The sequence below is a fragment of the Ambystoma mexicanum genome, chromosome 3q (genome assembly GCF_040938575.1).
Source record: "Ambystoma mexicanum isolate Mex_15411 chromosome 3q, UKY_AmexF1_1, whole genome shotgun sequence".
NCBI lineage: Eukaryota > Metazoa > Chordata > Amphibia > Caudata > Ambystomatidae > Ambystoma > Ambystoma mexicanum.
Window position 1 is genome coordinate 893,651,894 of NC_090926.1, and position 20,885 is coordinate 893,672,778.

Consider the following 20,885-nt stretch of genomic DNA (forward strand, 5'->3'; position numbering starts at 1 on the left):
ATATCATACTGTTTGGTCACTCTTTGGAACCTTCTACCTCCCAGCTTGATCTTTCTCAGTTTCAAATGGTGTTTTAGCTTCACAATGACCAAATTAACTGCCTATAGTGCTCTAGGCACCGATTTTACAAAACATCAAATCGTTTTAATATTTTTATTGCCTGACCTACTGGTGTATACTGATGGAGTTCTATTTTAAATGCTAGCCATTTTTGTATTTTGATTTTGTGTATGCTGTCTAAAATGTGTATTTTTTTCCTTTTTAAAAAAAATGCAGTTCTGGGTGATGGCATGGCGAAGGGAGATGGCTCTTTCCATGCAGTGCTTTACTCCTTGCACCTGGAAGGGAAACTACAAACTGTATCGAGTGTGCTTACGTCATCACTGATGGGAGAATCCTTGGTAAGAGGATTTGTTACTTCTACTTGCTATAGAATGAGTGGTGTACACACAATCTCTGACCTGATATTATAATGATTGAAGTTGCATAGATTAAGATCCATTTTCTGCAAAATAAAGCCATTTAAAGCACTTTGAATGGAGTGCCACCTACCTCTGTACTTACTATTGCATGGCTGAAGCTACATGATAATCGTGACAGAGTTGGGGAAGAGATGGGACATTTATTTATTTAATGTGATATAGTTTTAGTATAAATCTGTACACATATACAATAAATAATACAGAAAACACAATTTCATCCTCAAATTACACTGATAAAATCACTGTATCCAAACAATCAATCAAAATCATTTCAACAATTTAAAACTCTTAGACTAAACATATGGATAACATTTACAGAAAATATAGACCAATTTCTTGGTGGCCAAATGGGATGGAATGATATGGAATGGAATGAATGAATGCATGAATTAATTAATTGAAATCTAGTGAAGTATGCTGGATTTGGTTGGTTTGCACTTGAATTATGCAAGAATCGGAGCCCCCCTTCATTTCAGAGCAGAAACTGAAGTTTATTCTGTGCCATGGGTAGAAGCTTGGCCACCACCTTCCAGATTCTAAACAAGGCCTTGGGGAGCCCCGTGTTATAGGTGCTAATACATTACTTTCCAAATAGGGGGTCCTTTATAGTGTGTAAGGGGTGTACAGATTTGCCCAGGTGACGCATATGGACGTACCCATACTAGGGCATCCTGTCAGGACATGCTTAGCTGTCTCACCATTTGCTTTATTAAGGCAGAATGGGCAATAGCAATCCCGTTCCGGAAGGGACAAAGACGGGCCCAGAACACGCAGGACAGGCAGGAGATTAATCCGCAGAAGGTGGATAAATCTCCTCAAATGAATTGAGGGACAAACATCCAAATACAGCTGCACCTTTTTGAATGCGTACAGCACATAGGACACAAAGGCATAGCTTTTTGACAAACTCAAATGCATAACATTTTCGTTCCAATCCCACAACTCTAGATGATTTTTGAATAGGCGCTTGAAGATTAGAAAATGCACCCCCCCCCCCAAATTCGGGTTCCATCCTATATTTTTAAACTGAGTATTCATTTTCTTACTGAAACTATATTTTAATTCTAGACTCCGCTCAACGTTTCTAAACTCTGTAAGACGGGATTGGAAGGCTCATTCAACATTTTAATGTACATAATGGCTCTCTTTTTGAAAACCAGGGATTTAAGAGAGACACTTCCCAATTCAAGTCTTAATATAGCGATAGGGACACAATTGGGACAGGCTTTGTAAATTTAACTGTCTTGCTCCCGCAAGCATGTAGCCTCCCTTCTATTTGGCAAATTGCAATATTAGCGATGTCAACTGTGTTGCTTTCCTGGTACGTACGTCTATGCAGGTTTTAAAGCGTGGTTGCATCAATTTCAACCCCCAAGTATTTGTATAATACGTTATGTACTTTTAATATCCCAGACAATAAGCCTAGGTTTAGCTATGCGCTTAGCAGAGAATAACATGTGTCGTATCCCTAATTGATTATCAGACAGTTTTTATTGGCATATAACCAAAGAGCGTTGGCTAGGTATGATCTAGTAGCACCAGATAGTCTGCATAAACCTGCACCTTACAATACGCGTTATCAATTTTTGGGGGACAGTCAAAAAAAGGGGAAGAGCTGATACATAAAGGCTATACAGAAGGGGGAACGTGACACATCCCCGTTTAACCCCACAACTTTGTGTTAATTGCGTAGTAATGGATCTCCTAGCATCAAGTCTCACGCACACTATTAATCCTATGAAATAATTTAAGATAAAACGGTATCCTCGGCGGGCAACACAATAGTTTTAGTTTGTACCACAGCAGTTCCTTACTGACTGTGTCAAAGGCTGCGTTAAAATCTATACATGGAGCATATAGGGAGGGTTGTTTTGGCCCTGGACTAGTGTAACCAGGTAATCCATAAACAGCAAGTTGTGGGCAGTGGAATAGTCCGAGCAAAACCCACAGTGGGATCTGTCCAGTATGCCCTTGTTCAGCCCACTTCTGTAATTCCTTTAAAAGGAATGAAGCTAAGAGCTTCCCAGTGCAGTCTAGCATAGAGCCTAAACGATAATTACCAGTGTCACAGCTATTCCCCTTCTTTAATACCGGGATGAGAATGGCCGTTTGCCAAGTGGCCAGGATTTTACCTTCTTTATGCACCTTATGAAGCAGTTATTGCCCAAAGAAATTGGATTTAACTTTCAAAGATGCTATGCGTTGTTCCAGGAGGTTGCAGAACATGCAGAATATTAGATTCTCACAAATTACACATCATGGTACTCCCTGCTGCTTCAATCTCAAAAGTGACAATTCAGTATGTAGGCATTTATATGGCAATCTGTATGCAAAAGTAAAGGTTTTAAACATAAAGGGTGCTATTTCAGGAGTGCCTGTCCTAACACAGCGACAGCTTATGGCCCTATGCATATGCTTAGGATGTACAGGTACCAATGAGGCAGAATGCATTTACATTTAGTAGATTGAATCAGAGCTGTAATGCATGTGCTGGGCAGTAGACATGATCTATAAAGGTTGAATTTGCACAGATTTCATATCTCTTTGCTCATCGCTAATGTTGGACTTTAACACATGTTGCACAAAAGGGGTAGATGGACCTAAAATTCTCTTACTACCTTTCGTAAAATAACTGTATTTCATCTTCTTGGTTAGAAAACTACTGCTTCTTTTCCTGGAACTCTTGGATAAATGTTGATTTTCTTAGATTTTTTTTAAAAATTATTTTGTAATGTATTTGGGTAATGCATATAGGTGCCCCTTGAAGCTTTACTGGTAATTTGATAAGATTTCAAGCTTTTGACACTAAAGGTTTTAGAAGAAATAGTCTATACTGTAATTGTCTCCCTCTTCCGCCCCCTCCCCCTTTCCTCCTGCTCCCCCTCCCCTGTTTTTGGACTTTTCTTATGTTTTTTAGCATAAAGTGGAATGTTTCTAGTTCAATTGGTTCTAGTTTTCTAAAGAATCTGGATGCCTACTGTTGCATTCAAATCTTTTCTCCATCCACTCAATTGTCTGCAATCTGGCAGGCAACTTCAGGATGTCTGCCTTTGAGACTACTTGCTCTGTTATCTGTTCTTAACATTAAGGATCCTGCCCCAAGGATCCTGCATATCTCCACCGTATTCACCAAACCCTTCTGCGATCTCCTGGACTCCATCTATACAAATTATGCCGGTAATGCCCAAATTCTTGTACCACTCACAGCAACTACACTGAAGACTCACACGCCCTCAACAAAATCTACCTGACTATACAAGCCTGGATGGCATCAAATTGCCTGTGTCTCAATGATGAAGAGACTGGGTTTTTGCTTGTTGGGCCTTCAATAATAATCCAAAAATTAGGATCCCCCCCAATCCAATTTCAGCATCGATGGGCTTCAGATATCTATCTCTGCATCAGTTGAACACCCTAGGTGTGTACCTTGACTCCACGCTCTCCCTAACACGACAGGTCAATTCCATTGCAAAGTCAGCCGCCTACACAACAAAAATAATGAATGCTGCCAAACCATCCCTCGACCCCCAACAGCTGCCTCACCATCTCAAGAGCCATCCCTGGAGCCAAGTTGAATTATTGCAATGCCCTCTGTGCTGGAACGTCCACATGCATGCTCCTAGTGCTACAAAACTATGCTATCTGAGCGGATCTCAACATTCCCAGAAGAGAGCACATAACTGAGGCAAGAAGGAACATCCATTGGTTGCCAGTCAAGGAAAGGATTATGTTTAACATATTGCCTATCACGCACAAATGCCTATCTAATAACGCGCCGCCCTACTTTGCACAAAGTCATGAGAGCCCAGTCCACCAGACCTGTCAGACGTGCATACACCATCAGCTTGTCAAACCTAAATCCAAAAGGATAATTAGTGGTGGTGCTAGCTTCTCTTCTGTGGCAGTAACCACAGAACTCCCTCCTTCCACATCTAAGAGCTGTATAATCCTGTTGGTCCCCCAGAAAGGCACTGAAAACTTGATTATTCAGCTATGCCGCTCGACTTTAAACAGGACTGTTACAACTTTGCCACTGGAACCTGACCTTTGACTATATATGAGAGTAACAGGTTGTAACAGTGCCTTGATGCCCGAGTGTATTTGTGTCCTTAATAAATGTAAACCTAAATAAACATGCATCTCCAGGATAGTCTGCAGTGCTTCTGAAATAGTTATTTGGTGCCTAGATCTCTTTTGTTTTCTCATGCCCTGTCCCTTCTGACACTACCATAGTCTTCTGGTAGAGAGGAAATCTTTACATTACATCTTTTCTCTCTGGTCAGGATCGTTTGATGGGCTTTTTGATGGCAAATGGTTTCCTTTTTTTCTTAGGTACCAAGTTGTCCCCTCTGCTCCATTCATTACCTTGTTTGTACTCACTGTGACCTTGCCTACTTGGTATTACATCCCTCTTATTGTTTCCTTCAAGTGATGACTGGCTACTTTATGACTAGCTTCTCACAAGTTTGGTGATTTACTGTTTCCTGTGTTATGAAGGTGGTGAATGTATTTCCTAGCTTTTGCTCAGCCCGCCCTGGCTTATGCTTGGAATCTGGAATCCCTTCCCCATTTGTCCTGGTTGCATAACGCCTTAACTGCTGAGCTTTAATCATGTGTATACAAAAAGGACAAGCATACTCGTTCTTAGTACTTAAGGGGTTAAGTAGGAAAGGGAGTGATGGTTCATGAACTTCAGCATATTGTTGGGGGACATCTTTTCCTCTCTCCCGAAATTCTTGATCATCTTTGTATCGTATATTTTTGGTGTTGATGCCAGCCTTGAAACTAAAGTACACGACCTGTGGTCATACTCTCGATACCCTGAGGCATATAAACTACCTGTAAGTCTAGGATTTCTGGCTAGCAATGAAGGCATTGCTCCTTGTGGTGGGGTTATTCGCAATCGGATCTCAACCGACAAAACAAAAGTGCTGTCTTCTACCTTGGAAAGCAGGGTGGAACTCTTGCATTGGATTTATGGAACTGGACTCCATCAGATTGAAACTCTCAAATCATGCCTCTGGCAAGAAGCCCTTTTTGAATTTTGCTTTTTTCCCCCTCACCGGCTTCTTGACTTTTCCTTGTTAATTAATAATCTGAGGTCTTATCAGGGAGGCATATGTGATTGGTGTGCTTCTAAGACCCTACGCCTCTTGAGGTCTGGTTACACCAAGTACCTTATATGTCATGTGGGAGTCTTCTACATAACCATGAGTGTGCTGCTGGTTGGTGGCAGATACCTCATTTTAGGTGGTAACCATGGGTACCTCTACAGATACCCCTGGTAAATTCAGAACAGTGCAGTAGGTAATCTTGGTGCCCACATATGGGTTCATGGAATGCAAATGGTGATGTTCATGGGCTATTCTCATCTCTACCAAACGAAAACTGCTCTTAAACTTAGTGAATTTGCATTTCCGAGGTGAAGCTCTGAGTGACCGCAGAGGCCTTGTATTGGTGCTTTTAGAACATTTACTGTTTCCCATTTATGAACATGGAGACACTGAGGTAGGTCACAGACAGAAGAGCATCAATCATAGACAGACCAGCAACTCTGGTGGTCTACGACACAAACCAAATACAACTGAGAAACATTGTGCCTTTCAAAAGTTGCTACCAGCGGACAGTACCTCTGCTTAACTGTTATTACCCCGAGACACTGTTGTGCTGTTCTGCCACCACATTTTTCTTCTGTATCGGACCGGTCCCAGTGCTCCCAAGCAGCATAGGATGCTTTCCTTCTTTTTGTTCAATTTTGTTCAGTGGTCCTCCAGCTCCTTGTGGCATGTGGAGACACACATCTTTGCTGGAATCACCACTATAATCCAGCTGATTGAAATCCATTGCCCTTCGGTTAATGAAGAGCTCTGGAGGGCTGAAAATGGACACTAACCATGAGGTTCCATAGTCCATTGGGCTATGCATAACATTAGGAAAAAGAAAGCATCTGGAGCAGGTTCCTGTACACCCAGTCGTCTGCAAGCTTTATTTGTTGCTTGGATCTTATTTTCACTTCCATGTCTATTTCTGTGGTTTCCATCTACCCTGTTTCCACCTCAGATTGTCAGTTGCTTCTTTTCTCAATATTCTCTACTTCTATCTGTTGTTCTTCTCCTGTTGCTAAGCTTTCTGTTCTTCGTCCTGATCTCGGTAGTTTCAATACTCCTCTTTTTGTATCCTGTTGTATTGCCACACTAACATCTCATTCTGCTTTTCTTGCTCTTCCAATGGACAAAGCTACTTCGGCTCTTTTCACTTCTCTTCCAACATATCTTGATTGTTTATATCCTCTTCCTAAATGTTTTCCTTTTCGTAAGCCATCCCAGTCTTGGATTACCTCCCACCTTGGCTCTATGTGAAGGGCACTTCTTCCCCCAGAGCGTTGCTGGTATAAACCCCATTTGTGAGAAACCAGAAGGTGTCTCGCCCACTAGTCCCCGTGGATCTATTATCCTGGTGGTCAGGCCACAGCCATCGCCTTTGGATCTAGTTCCTGGGGGTGGACCAGTGCAGGAGGAGCACCCCGGTGAGGAGTATTTGGGGAGTGCGAGTGGGACACTGGATGGTAATACGCGGTATTCCCTTCCCTGTAACACCTTTACCCCATACTACCAGGTAGGATACTTGGGGCCTCAACCCCCCCCCCCCTTTCACGTCACAAACACCTGACTTCCATTACACTCCCCTCCTCCCCCCAAACCCCCTGCAGATAAAAGGCGGAGCACAAGAGCACACTCTGAGCGAGGAAAAACCGATGTGGAAACGGCAGTTCCAAGATGGCAATTTAACAATAGGAGAAAGACAGTGAAACCGAAGGCAATCAAAAGGAGGGACGTTAAAGTTACTTTCATAAAGCCTCGAATACATAAGCGTGCAACCATGAAACCAGGCTGAGGAATCCTGCATTGTGTGTCGGAGGCACACAGGGCCCTCCCTCGTCAATCAAGGCGGGGAGAATCGCCAGCTGCCGTTGTACTGTACTTAGCGCCAACAACAAAGCAGCGTCAGTGAAATCAACACAGCCGGTGGGTTGGGGAGCCAGATACAAGACCGGTCTGTGTTGAAGCCAAGGTTGCAAGCGGCAACATTGTATGGCGAGTGCTGGAACGAACATTGTATGAAACGCGTATGACCACCAACGCAAGTAAAGTTGAACTGCAGATGAGTGATTGAACTTTGAAACCAAGCTATACAATACCTTTGACGTGCATGCTCAATTGAAGGCCTCTGTAAGGTGTCCAGCTGAGAGTTGACAAAAGTGAAAGAGTGGTAAAGGATTGTGAATCTAAGTGGTCCTTCAATTGGTTAAGCTAAATCCTGTGTGCATTTGAGTTTTTGATGTTGCTACAGTAAAGAAAGTTGATGGCAAAGTAGGTAAAGTTGGTCCGAGCCCGATAGAGAGAGATCAATTGAAAGCTTTGCGTTAAAGCAAGTTTGTGTTACAATGGATAAATTGGCCCGAGCCCGGCAGGGGGAGATCCAGGGTGAACCTTGAGTCACCCGAGAAATTGGATACGTGGAAATCCCAAGAAAACTAAGTCTGAAAAACAAACTGTGTTAACTTTGTGTTAAAGTAGATCTGAGCAGTCTTGTCTAATCCCAGGTTTATTCCTTTGTTAGCCTTAACTCTATTTTAACATGTTTTCAATATGACTTTCGACCTCTTACTCGACTGAAACTTCCCTTCTCTCCGTCTGTGACTCTTTGCTCTCTGCTCTCTACTTTAAACACTCTACGATTCTCATACTTCTGTATCCGCTGCTTTGGACACGGTAGACCACTCACTATTTCTCTTTTCCTTCTTCTTTTCGGTTTTCTGTTTCTGTATTAGCTTGGTTTCAATCTGATCTAATCACACTTTCTCGGTCTCCTGGGCCGGTACTTGCTCTGATCCCCGTTCTTGATCCATTTCTCTTTTCTCTTTAAATCTCTCCACTGGCTAATATCTCATCTTTCGGGTTGTCTCAACATTTGTATGCTGATGACACCCAACTGTTTTTCTTTTTCTTCCTTTACATTTACTATTCACATGAATCTTTCACCCTGTCTCTCTGCTATTAAAATATGGATGGCTGATCACTTTCTTGTTAATCCCTCAAAAAACAAAGTTTCTTTTTCCCAGCTAACACAATCTCTTCACCTCTTCCTCCCTCCTTTGTTCTATTTTCAACCTCTCATCTTGCTATTTCTCAGTGCGCTCCTAATCTGGGCCTTCACCTTGACACAGATCTTTCTTTTGCCCATCGCGCTCTTGTGGACTATCTTCTTAACAATCGGAAAGTTAGGGCTCTCCTAACCTTTAGCGCCACTAAGCTTTTAATCTCTCCTCCAATTTTCTCACAACTGTTCTGTTATTCTGTTCTTCTCTTTGGTCTACCTGTTTCTCGCTTAGCTCCTTTAAAGTGTGCCTTTAATTCCACTATCCATCTCTTGTACTCTATCTATTCGTGATTCTATTTCTACCTCTTGGGCCTCTCTTCATTGGCTACATTTTCGGTCTCAGCTGAAATTGAATTTTCTTTGTATCGTATTCAAGTCAGTTTATGGTCTTGCTCCTATCTATCTTAAATATTTTGTCGATCTGTTCCCTCTTGTGTTCTTCGCTCCCTGTCCAATTTTCTTTTAACTGTACCTCGTCCTTGGTGCACATCTTCACGTTTTCGTTCTTTCTCTTTGCTTGCTTCTTTCCATTGGAATGCTTTCCCTCTTTCTATATGGTTTATTCATTCTTAGCCCACTTTTCGTGTTCCTTTGAAAACCTTTTTACTTCAATTATAATTGTATTATAAGGCTGTCACTGTAGTGTCCCAACTGTTGTCCATTGTATTATCATTACCCCATTTTTGTATCGCAAATTGGCTTCTGTACAGTGCCTTGGCGTCTGGCGCTATATAATTGACAAATACAAATGGTATACATGACAGCGCTTGATGCAAAATAGATCCTGCCAAGGACCAACAGCTGTAGCCTCAATTGGGTTTGTTTCAGGGTCTCAAACTGGTGACCCTACACAGTCCACAAACTAGAATCAATACAGCTGATTATATTGAATGCAATATATACAAAGTAAGTGTTACTACTACACCAATAAATTAATAACTAACCTTGTAAGTATATTCCTTCATTAGAACCCGTAGCTTATTTCACTGTATTTCTGTACCCCAAACCTCATAGCGAGAACTGTGCATTGTCTTTTCGACCGTAGCCATCACAGGTGGGCTAAAGATCATTTGAAAGCACCATGAACTTGTTCATATAGGATGACTATCTGGCAACTTGAACACAGGCCTCAAAAGATTTTCTCCTGACACATACAATATCAAATCCCCAATGTATTTCTGGCCTTAATCACATTGTCTTCTTTGCTGTCTCCACCTGTTACACTGTTCTACTGCAACAGGAAGGCAGGATTCCGCACCCCTCGCGTCTGCTACTGAATTTAGTCTGGAATCAGAAGACCTCTCCTTTGACCATCTCAGCCTCTCCTCCCAAAAAATGGCTATGATTTGCTCAATTAAGCAGAACATTCCTCAGGTTCTCATTTGTGGCCCTGGGCAAACTCTCTTGTTGCTACTCTGTTTCATTTCAGGCTTGGAACAATCTTGTGCACGGAGTGACGGGTCCTATTAAGTTTCATTAGGGGATGCTGAAACACATACCTGGTTTCCTGCACTTCTGCCCCCTATTTGGGATGCTAATTTTGCCAAGTTTGAGCGACAAGCCTTTTCATATTCATATCAGATTGAGAGGTGGTTCAATCTGCGATTTTTGTTAGGTTAGATGAGTGGACAAAATTAACTTCTCAGATAATATTTTGTCATGCTGCCAGGGTCATTGAAGGGTATTGGAGTGCCTGGGCCCTAGATTCTAGAGGAGGATGGAGCCTTCCCTGGCGATTATGGTATGCCTGGTGCTCTGAGAACTACCTTTGCCTGCAGACCAAGTGCTGGATGAAGATTTTGTTGGTCACACTCAGAAAACTGCACATCCACAACACTTTCGGAAGCATTTACTAGTAGCAAACGCTGAACAACGCTTAGAAACTCAGCATTGATGTAGCTCCAATGTTGCTGTTGTCCTGTTATTTTGTCCATTTTTCCTACCTCTTTCCTGTACTGATGCCCTGGATCTTACCTGCCCCTTGCACCCACTTCAGCCTTTTTCCTCCTCCTGCGTTTCTTCACTTTCTCCTTGGAATGTTCTGTGGATCATCTTGAACTGCTGATATATTTGTAACCGTTTACTTCGAAGGGATTGTGTCCTCCGACGTATTCCTTATCTTTGATAATTCGTCTCCAGCTTGCTGGCCTCAAATGTTTTCTCTGTAGAGGGCGCTGCGCGTCAACGTCCGCTGAGTCGATGTCCCTCGACAGCCACCGTATCGGCGCCGATGTCACCATGTCCATAAATAGCCACACGTGGCGTCCGTTGCTCAGTTCCGTTTTTCCACGCTTCGTGGGGCCTCGGAATATCGTTGCTCAGTTCAGTCAGCTAAACCTTCTACATTTACTCGAATATACCAACTCGTTCTCGATGGCATCTTCATCGGAGCAGACAACGCCGCGATCCGGCTTCAAAAAATGTCAAGACTGCGGTAAAAAAATGTCGATAACGGATCCACACAGGATCTGCTTGTGGTGCTTGGGAGCCGAGCACCATTGTTCGGAGTGTGAGGACTGCATGTCCTTGGCGGCGAAAGCCTTGAAGGAGCGCAAGGGGAAGCCCGAGAGAGGTAAGTCAGTCAAAACCTCCTCGAAAGTTTCTTGGGCTGAGTCGAGGCTTTCGTCTCCTTGCCGTCAAACATTCTCTTCTAGATCTCGAAGTAGCTCCCACCATTCGTCGAGATCAAGACACTCAAAGAAGAGACGTCGAAGATCCCCTTCCTCGTCATCTTCTGTTTCCCCAGAAAGGGTCTCCTACCCCACAAAACACAGCTCTCAGGCTGAGTGGGAGGAATTCAGGAAGAAAATGTTAAGCGTCTTCGAGAAAGTGGCCTCGACCCCCTCGAAGACAGCTGAGGGTGACAGCCTGGGTGAAAAACCCAAAAAATCAAAATGCCGCGAGTCGCTGCACCCGGCGAAACATTCCACCCGAGAGTGCCACGGGCCATCGGGTAAGAAGACACCGCTTCGACGCCGTCGAAGATTCCTTCCACGCAAGGATCGGCGCCATCGACGCCGTTGTCGAAGGGTTCCTCGACTCATCGGTCGATCGACTCGACACCATCGTCGACGCCGATGAAAGAGAAAACCACGGCTACTTCACAGCCAACGGTGATACCAAGAGCCTCCGGCACGACGCCGAGACCGTCGTCGACATCCTCGAGTAGGATCCCGATCCTTTCAAGTTCTTCAAGGCCTCTTCCAGTTTTTTTGACGCCGTTCTGGGTGCCTTCGAAGCCTGTCACATCGGCGTCGACGACAACGTTTTCTCGCCCAATAATGACGAGTTTGGCTCCTTCAGCCTTAGAGATGGGTTTTACACCATTTCCGAGGTCAGAGTACCCTGGATTATCTTCAATTTATGAAGAAGGGGAGGATTCTGACCAGGAAACCTTCGGGTTGCATAGGACCACACTACCTGTTTCAGAGGATTTCACCTCTGAGGAAAGAAGGTTGAAAGACCTACAGGAGTCATTACATGAGGCAAGTGGGCTGGACACTTCCCCAGAAGTGGAATTTGTTAAGCCAGAGCCAGGGGAACATCCCGAAACACCCTATAGAACCCTGATGGCAAGGTTTATTGAATTTATGGGTTGGTCTGCGCCTTCGCCTGTTTTTCAACAGGATGACCTGACAGACATATTAGACAAAGGTCCACAGGAGGATCCTGTGGTCCCCTTCCATGCAGCCTTACAAAGAAAGATTTCATCTAATTGGGGAAACTCCTGAAGTTATCCCTGCAGTCAATAAAAGATTGTCAGCCAAGTATAGGGTAGCTGCGGCTGACCCTGAATACTTATCAAAACACCCGACTCCAGAGAGCCTGGTGGTCCAAGCGGCACTTCATCAAGCAGCAGGTCCGCTTACCCTACTGTTCCACAGGATAGAGATGACAAGAGGTACGATTCTATGGCAAAAAATCTTTTCTGCTTGTTGTATGGCGTTGAAGTCCATCAACGCCACTTGTACGCTTGCCAGGTTCAGTTACACATTGTGGGAGTGTGCTTCATCAGTGGCTGACTGCATACCCGAAGGAGAGGAAAGGGAAGCCTTCCTTAACATTATTAAAGATGGCAAAGATGCCATGTGCTAGTCACTTCAAACTGGCATCGATTCCGCTGACAGTATCAGCAGGGCCATGGCGGCAAGTACAACAATCCGCAGGCATGCGTGGTTGCGAAAGTCTGGCTTTGCTCCAGATGTACAGGCCAGACTTTTGAATATGCCCTTTGACGGCTCTTCTTTATTCAGTAAAAAGGCTGATGACAGACTGGAAAAGTTGCAGACATCTAAAGCAGCAGCAAAATCGTTAGGAGCTGCAATCCGCCAAACTCCTTTTTGCCCTTAGGAACCTCTGGAAGAGGAAAGTCCTTTCGCTATTATTCCGCATTCGGGAAAGGCAGAGGACAGCCGGCTTGGGCATTGGAGACAGTTGCCCAGGCTTACTGCCTACCCTTTCTACACATCCCTCAGAGTCATCCACCGGGGCACAGCTCTCTAAAAGTTCCAGATCCGCTCCTCTTGCAGGAAATTATAGACCTGCTAGAGAAAGGTGCCATAGAACCGGTACCTGTAGCGGACAGGAACAAGGGCTGGTACTCCCCCCTACTTTCTCATACCAAAGGACGGAGGACTGAGACCCATCCTGGACACGAGAATTGAACAAGTTCCTCAGGAAGGACAAGTTCAAGATGGTAACTCTCTCTCAGATCCTTCAGGCCCTCCAGCTCCAGGACTGGCTGGTATCTCTGGTCCTTCAGGATGCTTATTTCCATGTGCCAATCCATCTCAAAACACAGGAAATACCTGAGGTTCGCAATTGGCGAGACTCATTATCAATTTTGAGTTCTGCCATTTGGGCTGACCTCCGCCCGAGGGTCTTCACCAAGCTAATGTCGGTAGTGGCCGCGAGTCTAAGGAGGGAAGGGATCCACGTCTACCCCTACCTGGACGATTGGCTGATCAGGGCTGTATCTTCGGAACAAGCTCAGATCCAGCTAGATTATGTCTGCCACTTCCTTCACAAACTGGGCTTCTCCCTCAATTTAAAGAAGTCACAGATGATACCATCACAGAGACTCTAATTCATTAGAGCGGTCCTGGACACTTCCCTGGGAAAAGCCTCGCCACCAGAGGTGAGGGCTCAAGATATTCTGCAGATGGTCAACAAGTTCCAAAATGCCCAACGTCTCCCAGCCTTTGACTTTTTGTGGGTGCTAGGCCTCATGGCATCCTGCATCTTCCTTGTGCCAGAGGCTCGCCTGAGAATGAGATCTCTTCAGTGGGCACTGAGAACTCAGTGGTCTCAATTCTCAGGGAGAATGACAGATCTCCTCTGGATTCCTGACAAGGTAGCCCACGACCTTCAAAGGTGGGCCTATCCAGAGAACATCTTGAAAGGAGAACTGTTTTGGCAACCATGGCCGGAGATAACAGTAGTCAGACGCCTCACTCACGGGGTGGGGAGCCCATGCCAACGACTTGACCATCAGCAGTTGTTGGTCTCCATCGGAGTCCAGACTACACATCAACCTATTGGAGCTGAGAGCGATCAGACTAGCGCTGAAAGCTTTCCTGTCATCCGTACAGGGGAGAAATGTCCCGATAATGACAGACAACACGGTGGTCATGCACTACCTCAACAAAAGAGGAGGCGTAGGGTCACTGCCACTGTGCAGAGAGGCAATGCAGCTCTGGTTCTGGGCAATTCAGGAAGGAATCTCTCTGTCGGCAGTCCACCTAGCCGGAGAGAAGAACTTGACAGCGGACGCTCTGAGCAGGCAGAGCAGTCTCCCACGAGTGGGAGCTAGCTCAGGAAGTCATTCAAGAGATCTTCGCCCTTTGGGGAACCCCTCGGGTGGATCTGTTCGCCACAAGCACCAACAGGAAGTGCGATCTGTTCTGTTCAAGGGAATTTCCCCCGAGAGGAGCTCTAGGAGACGCGTTCGTAGTGGACTGGGAGTTCCCTCTCCTTTACGCGTTTCCACCAGTCCCTGTTATTCCTCAAATGATCAGGAGGTTGAGAAGATTCCGGAAAACCATGATCCTAATTGCCCCGGACTGGGCCAGGAGAACGTGGTACCCGGACCTTCTAGATATGTCCATCTGCCCTCCAATCCGTCTTCCTCTCAGAGAATCTTCTCTCGCAGAAGGGAGGTCAGGTTCTCGATCCAGATATCAGAACCCTCAACCTTCACGCTTGGCTTCTGAAAGGGTGAGGTACAAGGATTGGGACCTCCCTGATGACATCATGGAGGTGTTGCTTTTGGCCAGAAGGCCAGCAACAAAGTCTTTATACCGCTGCCGTTGGAACAAATTTTGCAGCTGGTGTAGAGAAGGGAATATCGACCCTTTTTCATGTGGTACACCAACGGTGTTATCATTTCTACTCTACTTGGCAAACTCAGGCCTTCAAGTTGGCACTGTAAAAGGCTATCTCGCAGCGCTTTCAATCTTCAAGCGCACTGCGGAGGAACCATCGTATTTCAAACTACCTCTAGTAATACAATTTCTCAAGGGATTAACTAATGTTTATCCTCCAAGACCATTCCAAGTTCCCTTATGAGACTTAAATTTACTCTTAAATTTCCTAATGAGTACTCCATTCGAACCACTCCACTCTTGTTCACTGAGATTTCTCACGCTTAAAACTGTCCTATTGGTAGCACTAACATCTGCTAGGAGGGTGGGTGAGCGAGCTACAAGCTCTCTTGTAAACCCCCCCCATACAATTTTCCATAAGGACAAAGTTGTCCTACAGGTGGAGCCCAATTTCCTCCCGAAGGTGGTTTCTGAATATCATATTACTCAGAAAATTAACCTTACCTTCGTTCTACCCTCCTCCCCATCTGGGGAAAGAGGAAGAAAGGCTACATAGGCTGGACCCAAGGCAAGCTCTGAGCTTTTACATCAGCAGACTGGCTAGAATTAGGCAAGCAGACCAACTTTGTAGGCTACTCGGGTCACAAGTTGGGACTACCCATAACAAAACAGACCATTTCCAGGTGGATTATTTTGCCCATTCTGGAATGTTACAAACTGGCAGGGAAAGAGCCACCCCAAAATCTTAGGGCTCATTCAACCAGGGGTATCGCAGCCTCTTCGGCCCTCCAAAGAGGGGTACCGGTCCGAGACATATGTGCGGCTGCCACATGGTCGTCCGCACATGCGTTCACAAAATTTTACAACCTGGATTCCTCCGCTAGTCAAGAGACCAGATTTGGAAAAGCCGTATTACATGCGGTTCATTCCTAAAGGGGATACATGACATTATTACTCCCACCTCCAATTACATGCCACTGCTATGGGAGTCTATCAAAGATGAGGAATACGTCGGAGGACACAATCCCTTCAAAGAACAAGTTACTTCTTACCTTGTAACATTCTTTCGATGGGATGTTCCTCCGACGTATTCCTTATCGCCCCTCCCATCCATCCCCGCAGTAATACTTCCCTTGTGGTTGCAGCTTATGCTCCTTCAAGGTCAATAACCAATTCAGGCATGACTTACCTTATGCTACAAAACGGAACTGAGCAACGGACGCCGCGTGTGGCCATTTACGGGCATGGTGACGTCGGCGCTGATACGGTGGCTGTCGAGGGACATCGACTCGGCGGACGTCGACGCGCAGCGCCCTCAACAGAGAAAAAATTTCCGAGGCCAGTAAGCTGGAGACGAATTATCAAAGATAAGGAGTACGTCGGAGGAACATCCCATCGAAAGAACATTACAAGGTAAGAACTAACTTGTTCTTCTTCCTTTTTGGATACTCGCCTTTTCCCTGTTCTCATGGATTTTGTCTCTCTCTGGATCTGGTTCCCCTTGGCAATTTCCTGCATTTGAACTTTAGGCTCCTGGATTCTGGCCTCCTGTTACCTATGAACTGTATATCTGACCGGATTTGGTTTCTTTTGGAATGCATTCTGTATGAATAAGTCTGTGTGTAGAGACCGTTTGAATAAGTCTGTGTGTAGAGATTTCTTCACATCCTAATTTGATGTTGGGAGGAAGGTTATATCCTCTATAGGGATTCTTCTAGGCGTTGTTTTTGGACCATGAACAGTTCACATGTCTTTAGAGCAAATTGTATGGGTCTACAAATGAAAACAAGTAAACATGAACTTGAGAATGTGTGCATAAAGTAAAACAGTTTGCGTCAGAAAAACATACCGCTGGTACAAGCCATTGGACTATACATAGTGTGCAACCCAACACTGACCCTACTGGAAGGAACTGTGAGCATACAAGGAAAACACTACACCTAGAGGAGTCGGTGTGATAATCAGTGAGGTAGTTGTCCTAGTAACTGTAAAACCCACAAAATAACCAGAGCCTCCAACTGCCACGTAACGTAAGAAAAATATTAGTTCAACAAAGACCTAGGATCCAGAGCCACCGAAACCATTGTGCAACTGGATCTATTGAAAAATAATAAACGGTGCTAGCAAAAAAGACAGCAAAGCTTCCTATAATACCTAATTCAACAAGTCCCAGCTGTTCAGAGCATGCATAGCCTATAGAGATTGTTAGAAGTTGTTTTCCGGACCACAAACGATACGGCATGGACCACAACAATGATGGTGGCGTATGATAAAGTAGCTCAGTTCACAGGAAGAAAAGCGGTTTTGTTCCCATCACTTTGTTTTTGAGCCCCCCCCCCCCCCCAACCTCCTCCGATGACTGTGGCTCAACTCCATCCTACCTACCCTCCGAATTTGTTTTTTGGCATGAGACACCACACTCTACTGCTTTGGTCGCCACTCTCCAATGACCCTTCAGTGAGTTTGTGGATCCGGAGCCCACACTGTGATCCTAACGCAAGCTAAACAATGTAACTGGCAACCCAACATAATAACATCATACCCCCTCAAAGTGAAAAGAAATACCTTCAGAAGAAAGTGCACTGGAAAATGTGTTGATGATCTAAGTTTACTCGGGTATACAAAACCAATACCACACAGCAGCAATGAAATAGCATATTGTGGCAGTTTGGGGGTTTAAAAATACTGAAGTTCAGAAAAACAAAGTTAGGATTTAGACATCGGGAGGGACCCGTCTTCAGGGACATCTCCCAATAGTAGGATACATGGGTCCATGGGAAGTAAGACGCCAGTGACTACCATAATCTTGGATTGTATGATTGGGCAATGCCACCACAGGTAGACCAGGTCGCCTCTTCCCCCCACCCCCCCCCCCGCATTCATGCTAACAAGTGTCTGGATAATTGGGACTCATTGCATGAAGGTGATGTGGGGGATAGGTACAATCGAAAACAGAGTTTGAGGGCCCCCTCCTTCACAGTGGTACAGTGGGAGATCTTTTGGGCTCTGAACCATATCCTTTGCCAGGATTCCACAGCTATCTCCACTCCCAATGCCCTTTCCCACTCCATATATAAGGGAGCTTCTCTTCCTCCGATGTGTTTTTTAGGAGGTGATAACAGGTACCTATTCTTTGGGCCTGCTGTCCTTCCAGGACAGTAAGTTCTATCCCTGTTAGAGTTCTGACTGCTGCCTGCCTTACAGCCAGATTGGTCAACCAGTGGCGAAGCTGTATGTAGCGTAAGCATTCAGATTCCGGGAGATTACATTTCTTTTTTACATTGGTCGAAAGTTAGGGGTTTCCGGTCTTCATACAAATCTGTTTTAATGTTGAGTCTGGTGACCAACGCCGGAAAGCACTGGCTTGCAGGCTGGGAGTGAAGGCCGTGTTTTGAGTGATAGGTGAAAGAGGGTCAAGGCCTGATGTAAATCCTCGTTGAGCACAGGCTTTGTCCTAACATTGCAGTGTTGTTAGTGTGGTAGGCAATAAAGAGTCTTGTTGCTTTCGTGTTTCCCTTGGGAGAAATGGGAGATGCCTCCAAAGGGAGGGAGGTAGCCGATTGCTGAATATCGCACCATTTAGGGGCATGGGCTGTATCCGTCCAACTCAGCATTACTGCTATTTGGGCTGCACAGTAATATCGAGGGATGGAGGGGAGCCCCAGGCCACCTTGCATTTTCCCTTGTGGGAAGCCTCTGAGGAAAGCCTAGGCTTTTTACCTTGCCACACAAACTGACATATTGCCTTTTGTATCTCAAGCAGGTCCCACTCCGGGATCGTTAATGGGAGAGCAGGAAAAGTATATACGAGCTTTGGGAGAAGAGCCATTTTGACTGCACTGAGGCGACCCAACCAGGATATCTCCTGCGAGGCCCCTCTCTGAAGCCAGTCCTTGGCCTCCTTCAAGAGGTCTGGATATTAGCCTTCAGTAGTCCTGCATATGTTGGGGTCAGTCGTATTCCCAGATAAGGGATGTCTGTGGTCACCCAGCGATTGGGGGAAAGCATTCTGAAGGGTTTTCACGGTGGAGGGTGATTCAGATAGGCCCATGCCCATTGATTTGGAGGGGTTTACCATGAACCCTGAAATTGCTGCAAATTGGGTCAATAGGTCAGTGAGGGGCGGGAGAGAGGTAAGTGCGTTGTTTAAGAAGCAAAGCATGTCATCCACATGTAAAGCTACTTTATGGCATTGGGCCTCATTACACGGAAGGCGGTAATGGTTAACGGCCACCGTTAATGGTAACAGTGACCGTTAACCATTACCGCCTTACGACAAGGTCCCTTAGCGGGTTGGTGCTTTAACGCCTGCTTTTTGCAGGCGTTAAAAACCAACCCGCTAAGGGACCTCGGAGCTAATTACGGCACCGCAAAATTGCGGTGCCGTAATTAGTGCCTTCCCCATTCCCATAGAGCCCTATGGGGCAGAAATGGGAATGGGGAAGGGCAATGGCGGAAGGGGGATTTACCGCCCCACCAACCTTGGAATGGGGCGATAAATCCCCTTTCCGCCAAGGCGGTGCCGGTATTTTACCGGCATGAGCACCGCCTTCCGTGTATTGAGGCCCATTGTCCCTTATATTCAAAGCCCTGGATGTTTGGATGAAGGCTGATCTGTTGCTAGGGGTTCCATTGCCAGCGCAAAAACCAATGGGGCAGGGGGCAGCCTTGTCTGGTTCCTTTACCTAGATATATAGGGGTAGACCATAGTGAGTTAACCTGCACTTGGGTGTATGGGGATTTGGAAATTTTGTGAGGATTAGTCTAATATATCTCGGGCCAAAGCCAAATCCCTGTAACACTGCTTTCAAGCTCTTTGAGCATCCAGGGATAAGAGCGAGAGCTTGCCCCGGATTCTAGGAGCTAGGGCTATTAGTTCTACCACACTGCGGATATTATCATCTGCTGATCGGTTTAAGATCAAACCTGTCTGGTCTTTGTCAATTAGAGTTGGGAGGACCTCCCCAAGACTGGTTATGATTTTTGTAAACATTTTTGCATCTGTGTTAAATAGGGCATGGGGTCTTTCCCCGGTTTCAAAATTAATGTTGTGACTGGTCTTGCCATAGACTGTAACTGAACCTGCATCCCAAGCTGAATTAAAAAGCTTTGTGAGGCGGGCCACCAGGGGGCGCACGGATGAGAAGCACCTCCGTGTGAGCTACGGACCCACGGGCCCTAAAAGTGACCCGAGCCCACGGGCCCTAAAAGTGACCCGAGCCCCCAATTTTGCCCCCCCCATGCACAACGCCAGCCCAAGCAGTGTGACCAATTTCCCCACCAGCGGAGCGAAATTCCGACGAGAAACGGTGGACCCAAATGGGAGAAAGAGCCGCTGGCAGGTGCCTCCCCCGCCCGGCCGCACACGCAGCAGTTGCAGCGCCGGTGGAGCCAGTACCAGCTTGGATGTGCATCCCCCCCCCTCCACACTACAGCCGCCCTGAAAATTGTGCTGGAGTTGTTAGGTGCCCTACGGTGGCACCCGGACGCGCGCCCTCCATCTGGTCACCATTTTTGCTCCGGAAGAGGCTAGGTGAAACCCCCCAACTCCCCCTCCCCCACCCCTCCCTGGGACACGTAGAGGTGCTCCGGTTTACCAGGGGCTCCGGTGTGACCTGTTGGCGTGACCCCACCTGCAGAAGAGGGCCCTCTCTCGCTCTCCGCCCCCAGCCGCGGACCGCGACGCGGGCGGCGCCCGAGCCGGCACAGTGCCCCGCCTGAGCCCGCCACTGCCGGAGCCGTCACTTGCGGCGCGGGCCCCCTGGGAAGAGATGCCCGCACGCCAGTCCTTCCTCACACCCCCACCTCGGGAGGTCCGGGGGGCCCACACGAGTGGAGCTCTGCTGCCCTGGAGGGGAAGAGACCCCAGCCCCTGGACGAGAATGCCCCCCAGCTCCTGCCCTGACACCTGTGTCCCCAT

General features: G+C 46.2%; 1 protein-coding gene across 9 annotated transcripts in view; it reads left to right on the forward strand.

The window, feature by feature from the left end:
• The window catches only part of HELZ (helicase with zinc finger), a 2,743,493-nt gene that overhangs the window by 272,654 nt on the left and 2,449,954 nt on the right, over positions 1 to 20,885 (forward strand). For all 9 annotated transcript variants that reach the window (XM_069655034.1, XM_069655036.1, XM_069655035.1 and 6 more), the window contains exon 4: positions 277 to 401. In XM_069655034.1, coding sequence (XP_069511135.1) covers positions 277 to 401 — 125 coding nt within the window. The remainder of the gene's footprint in view (positions 1 to 276; positions 402 to 20,885) is intronic.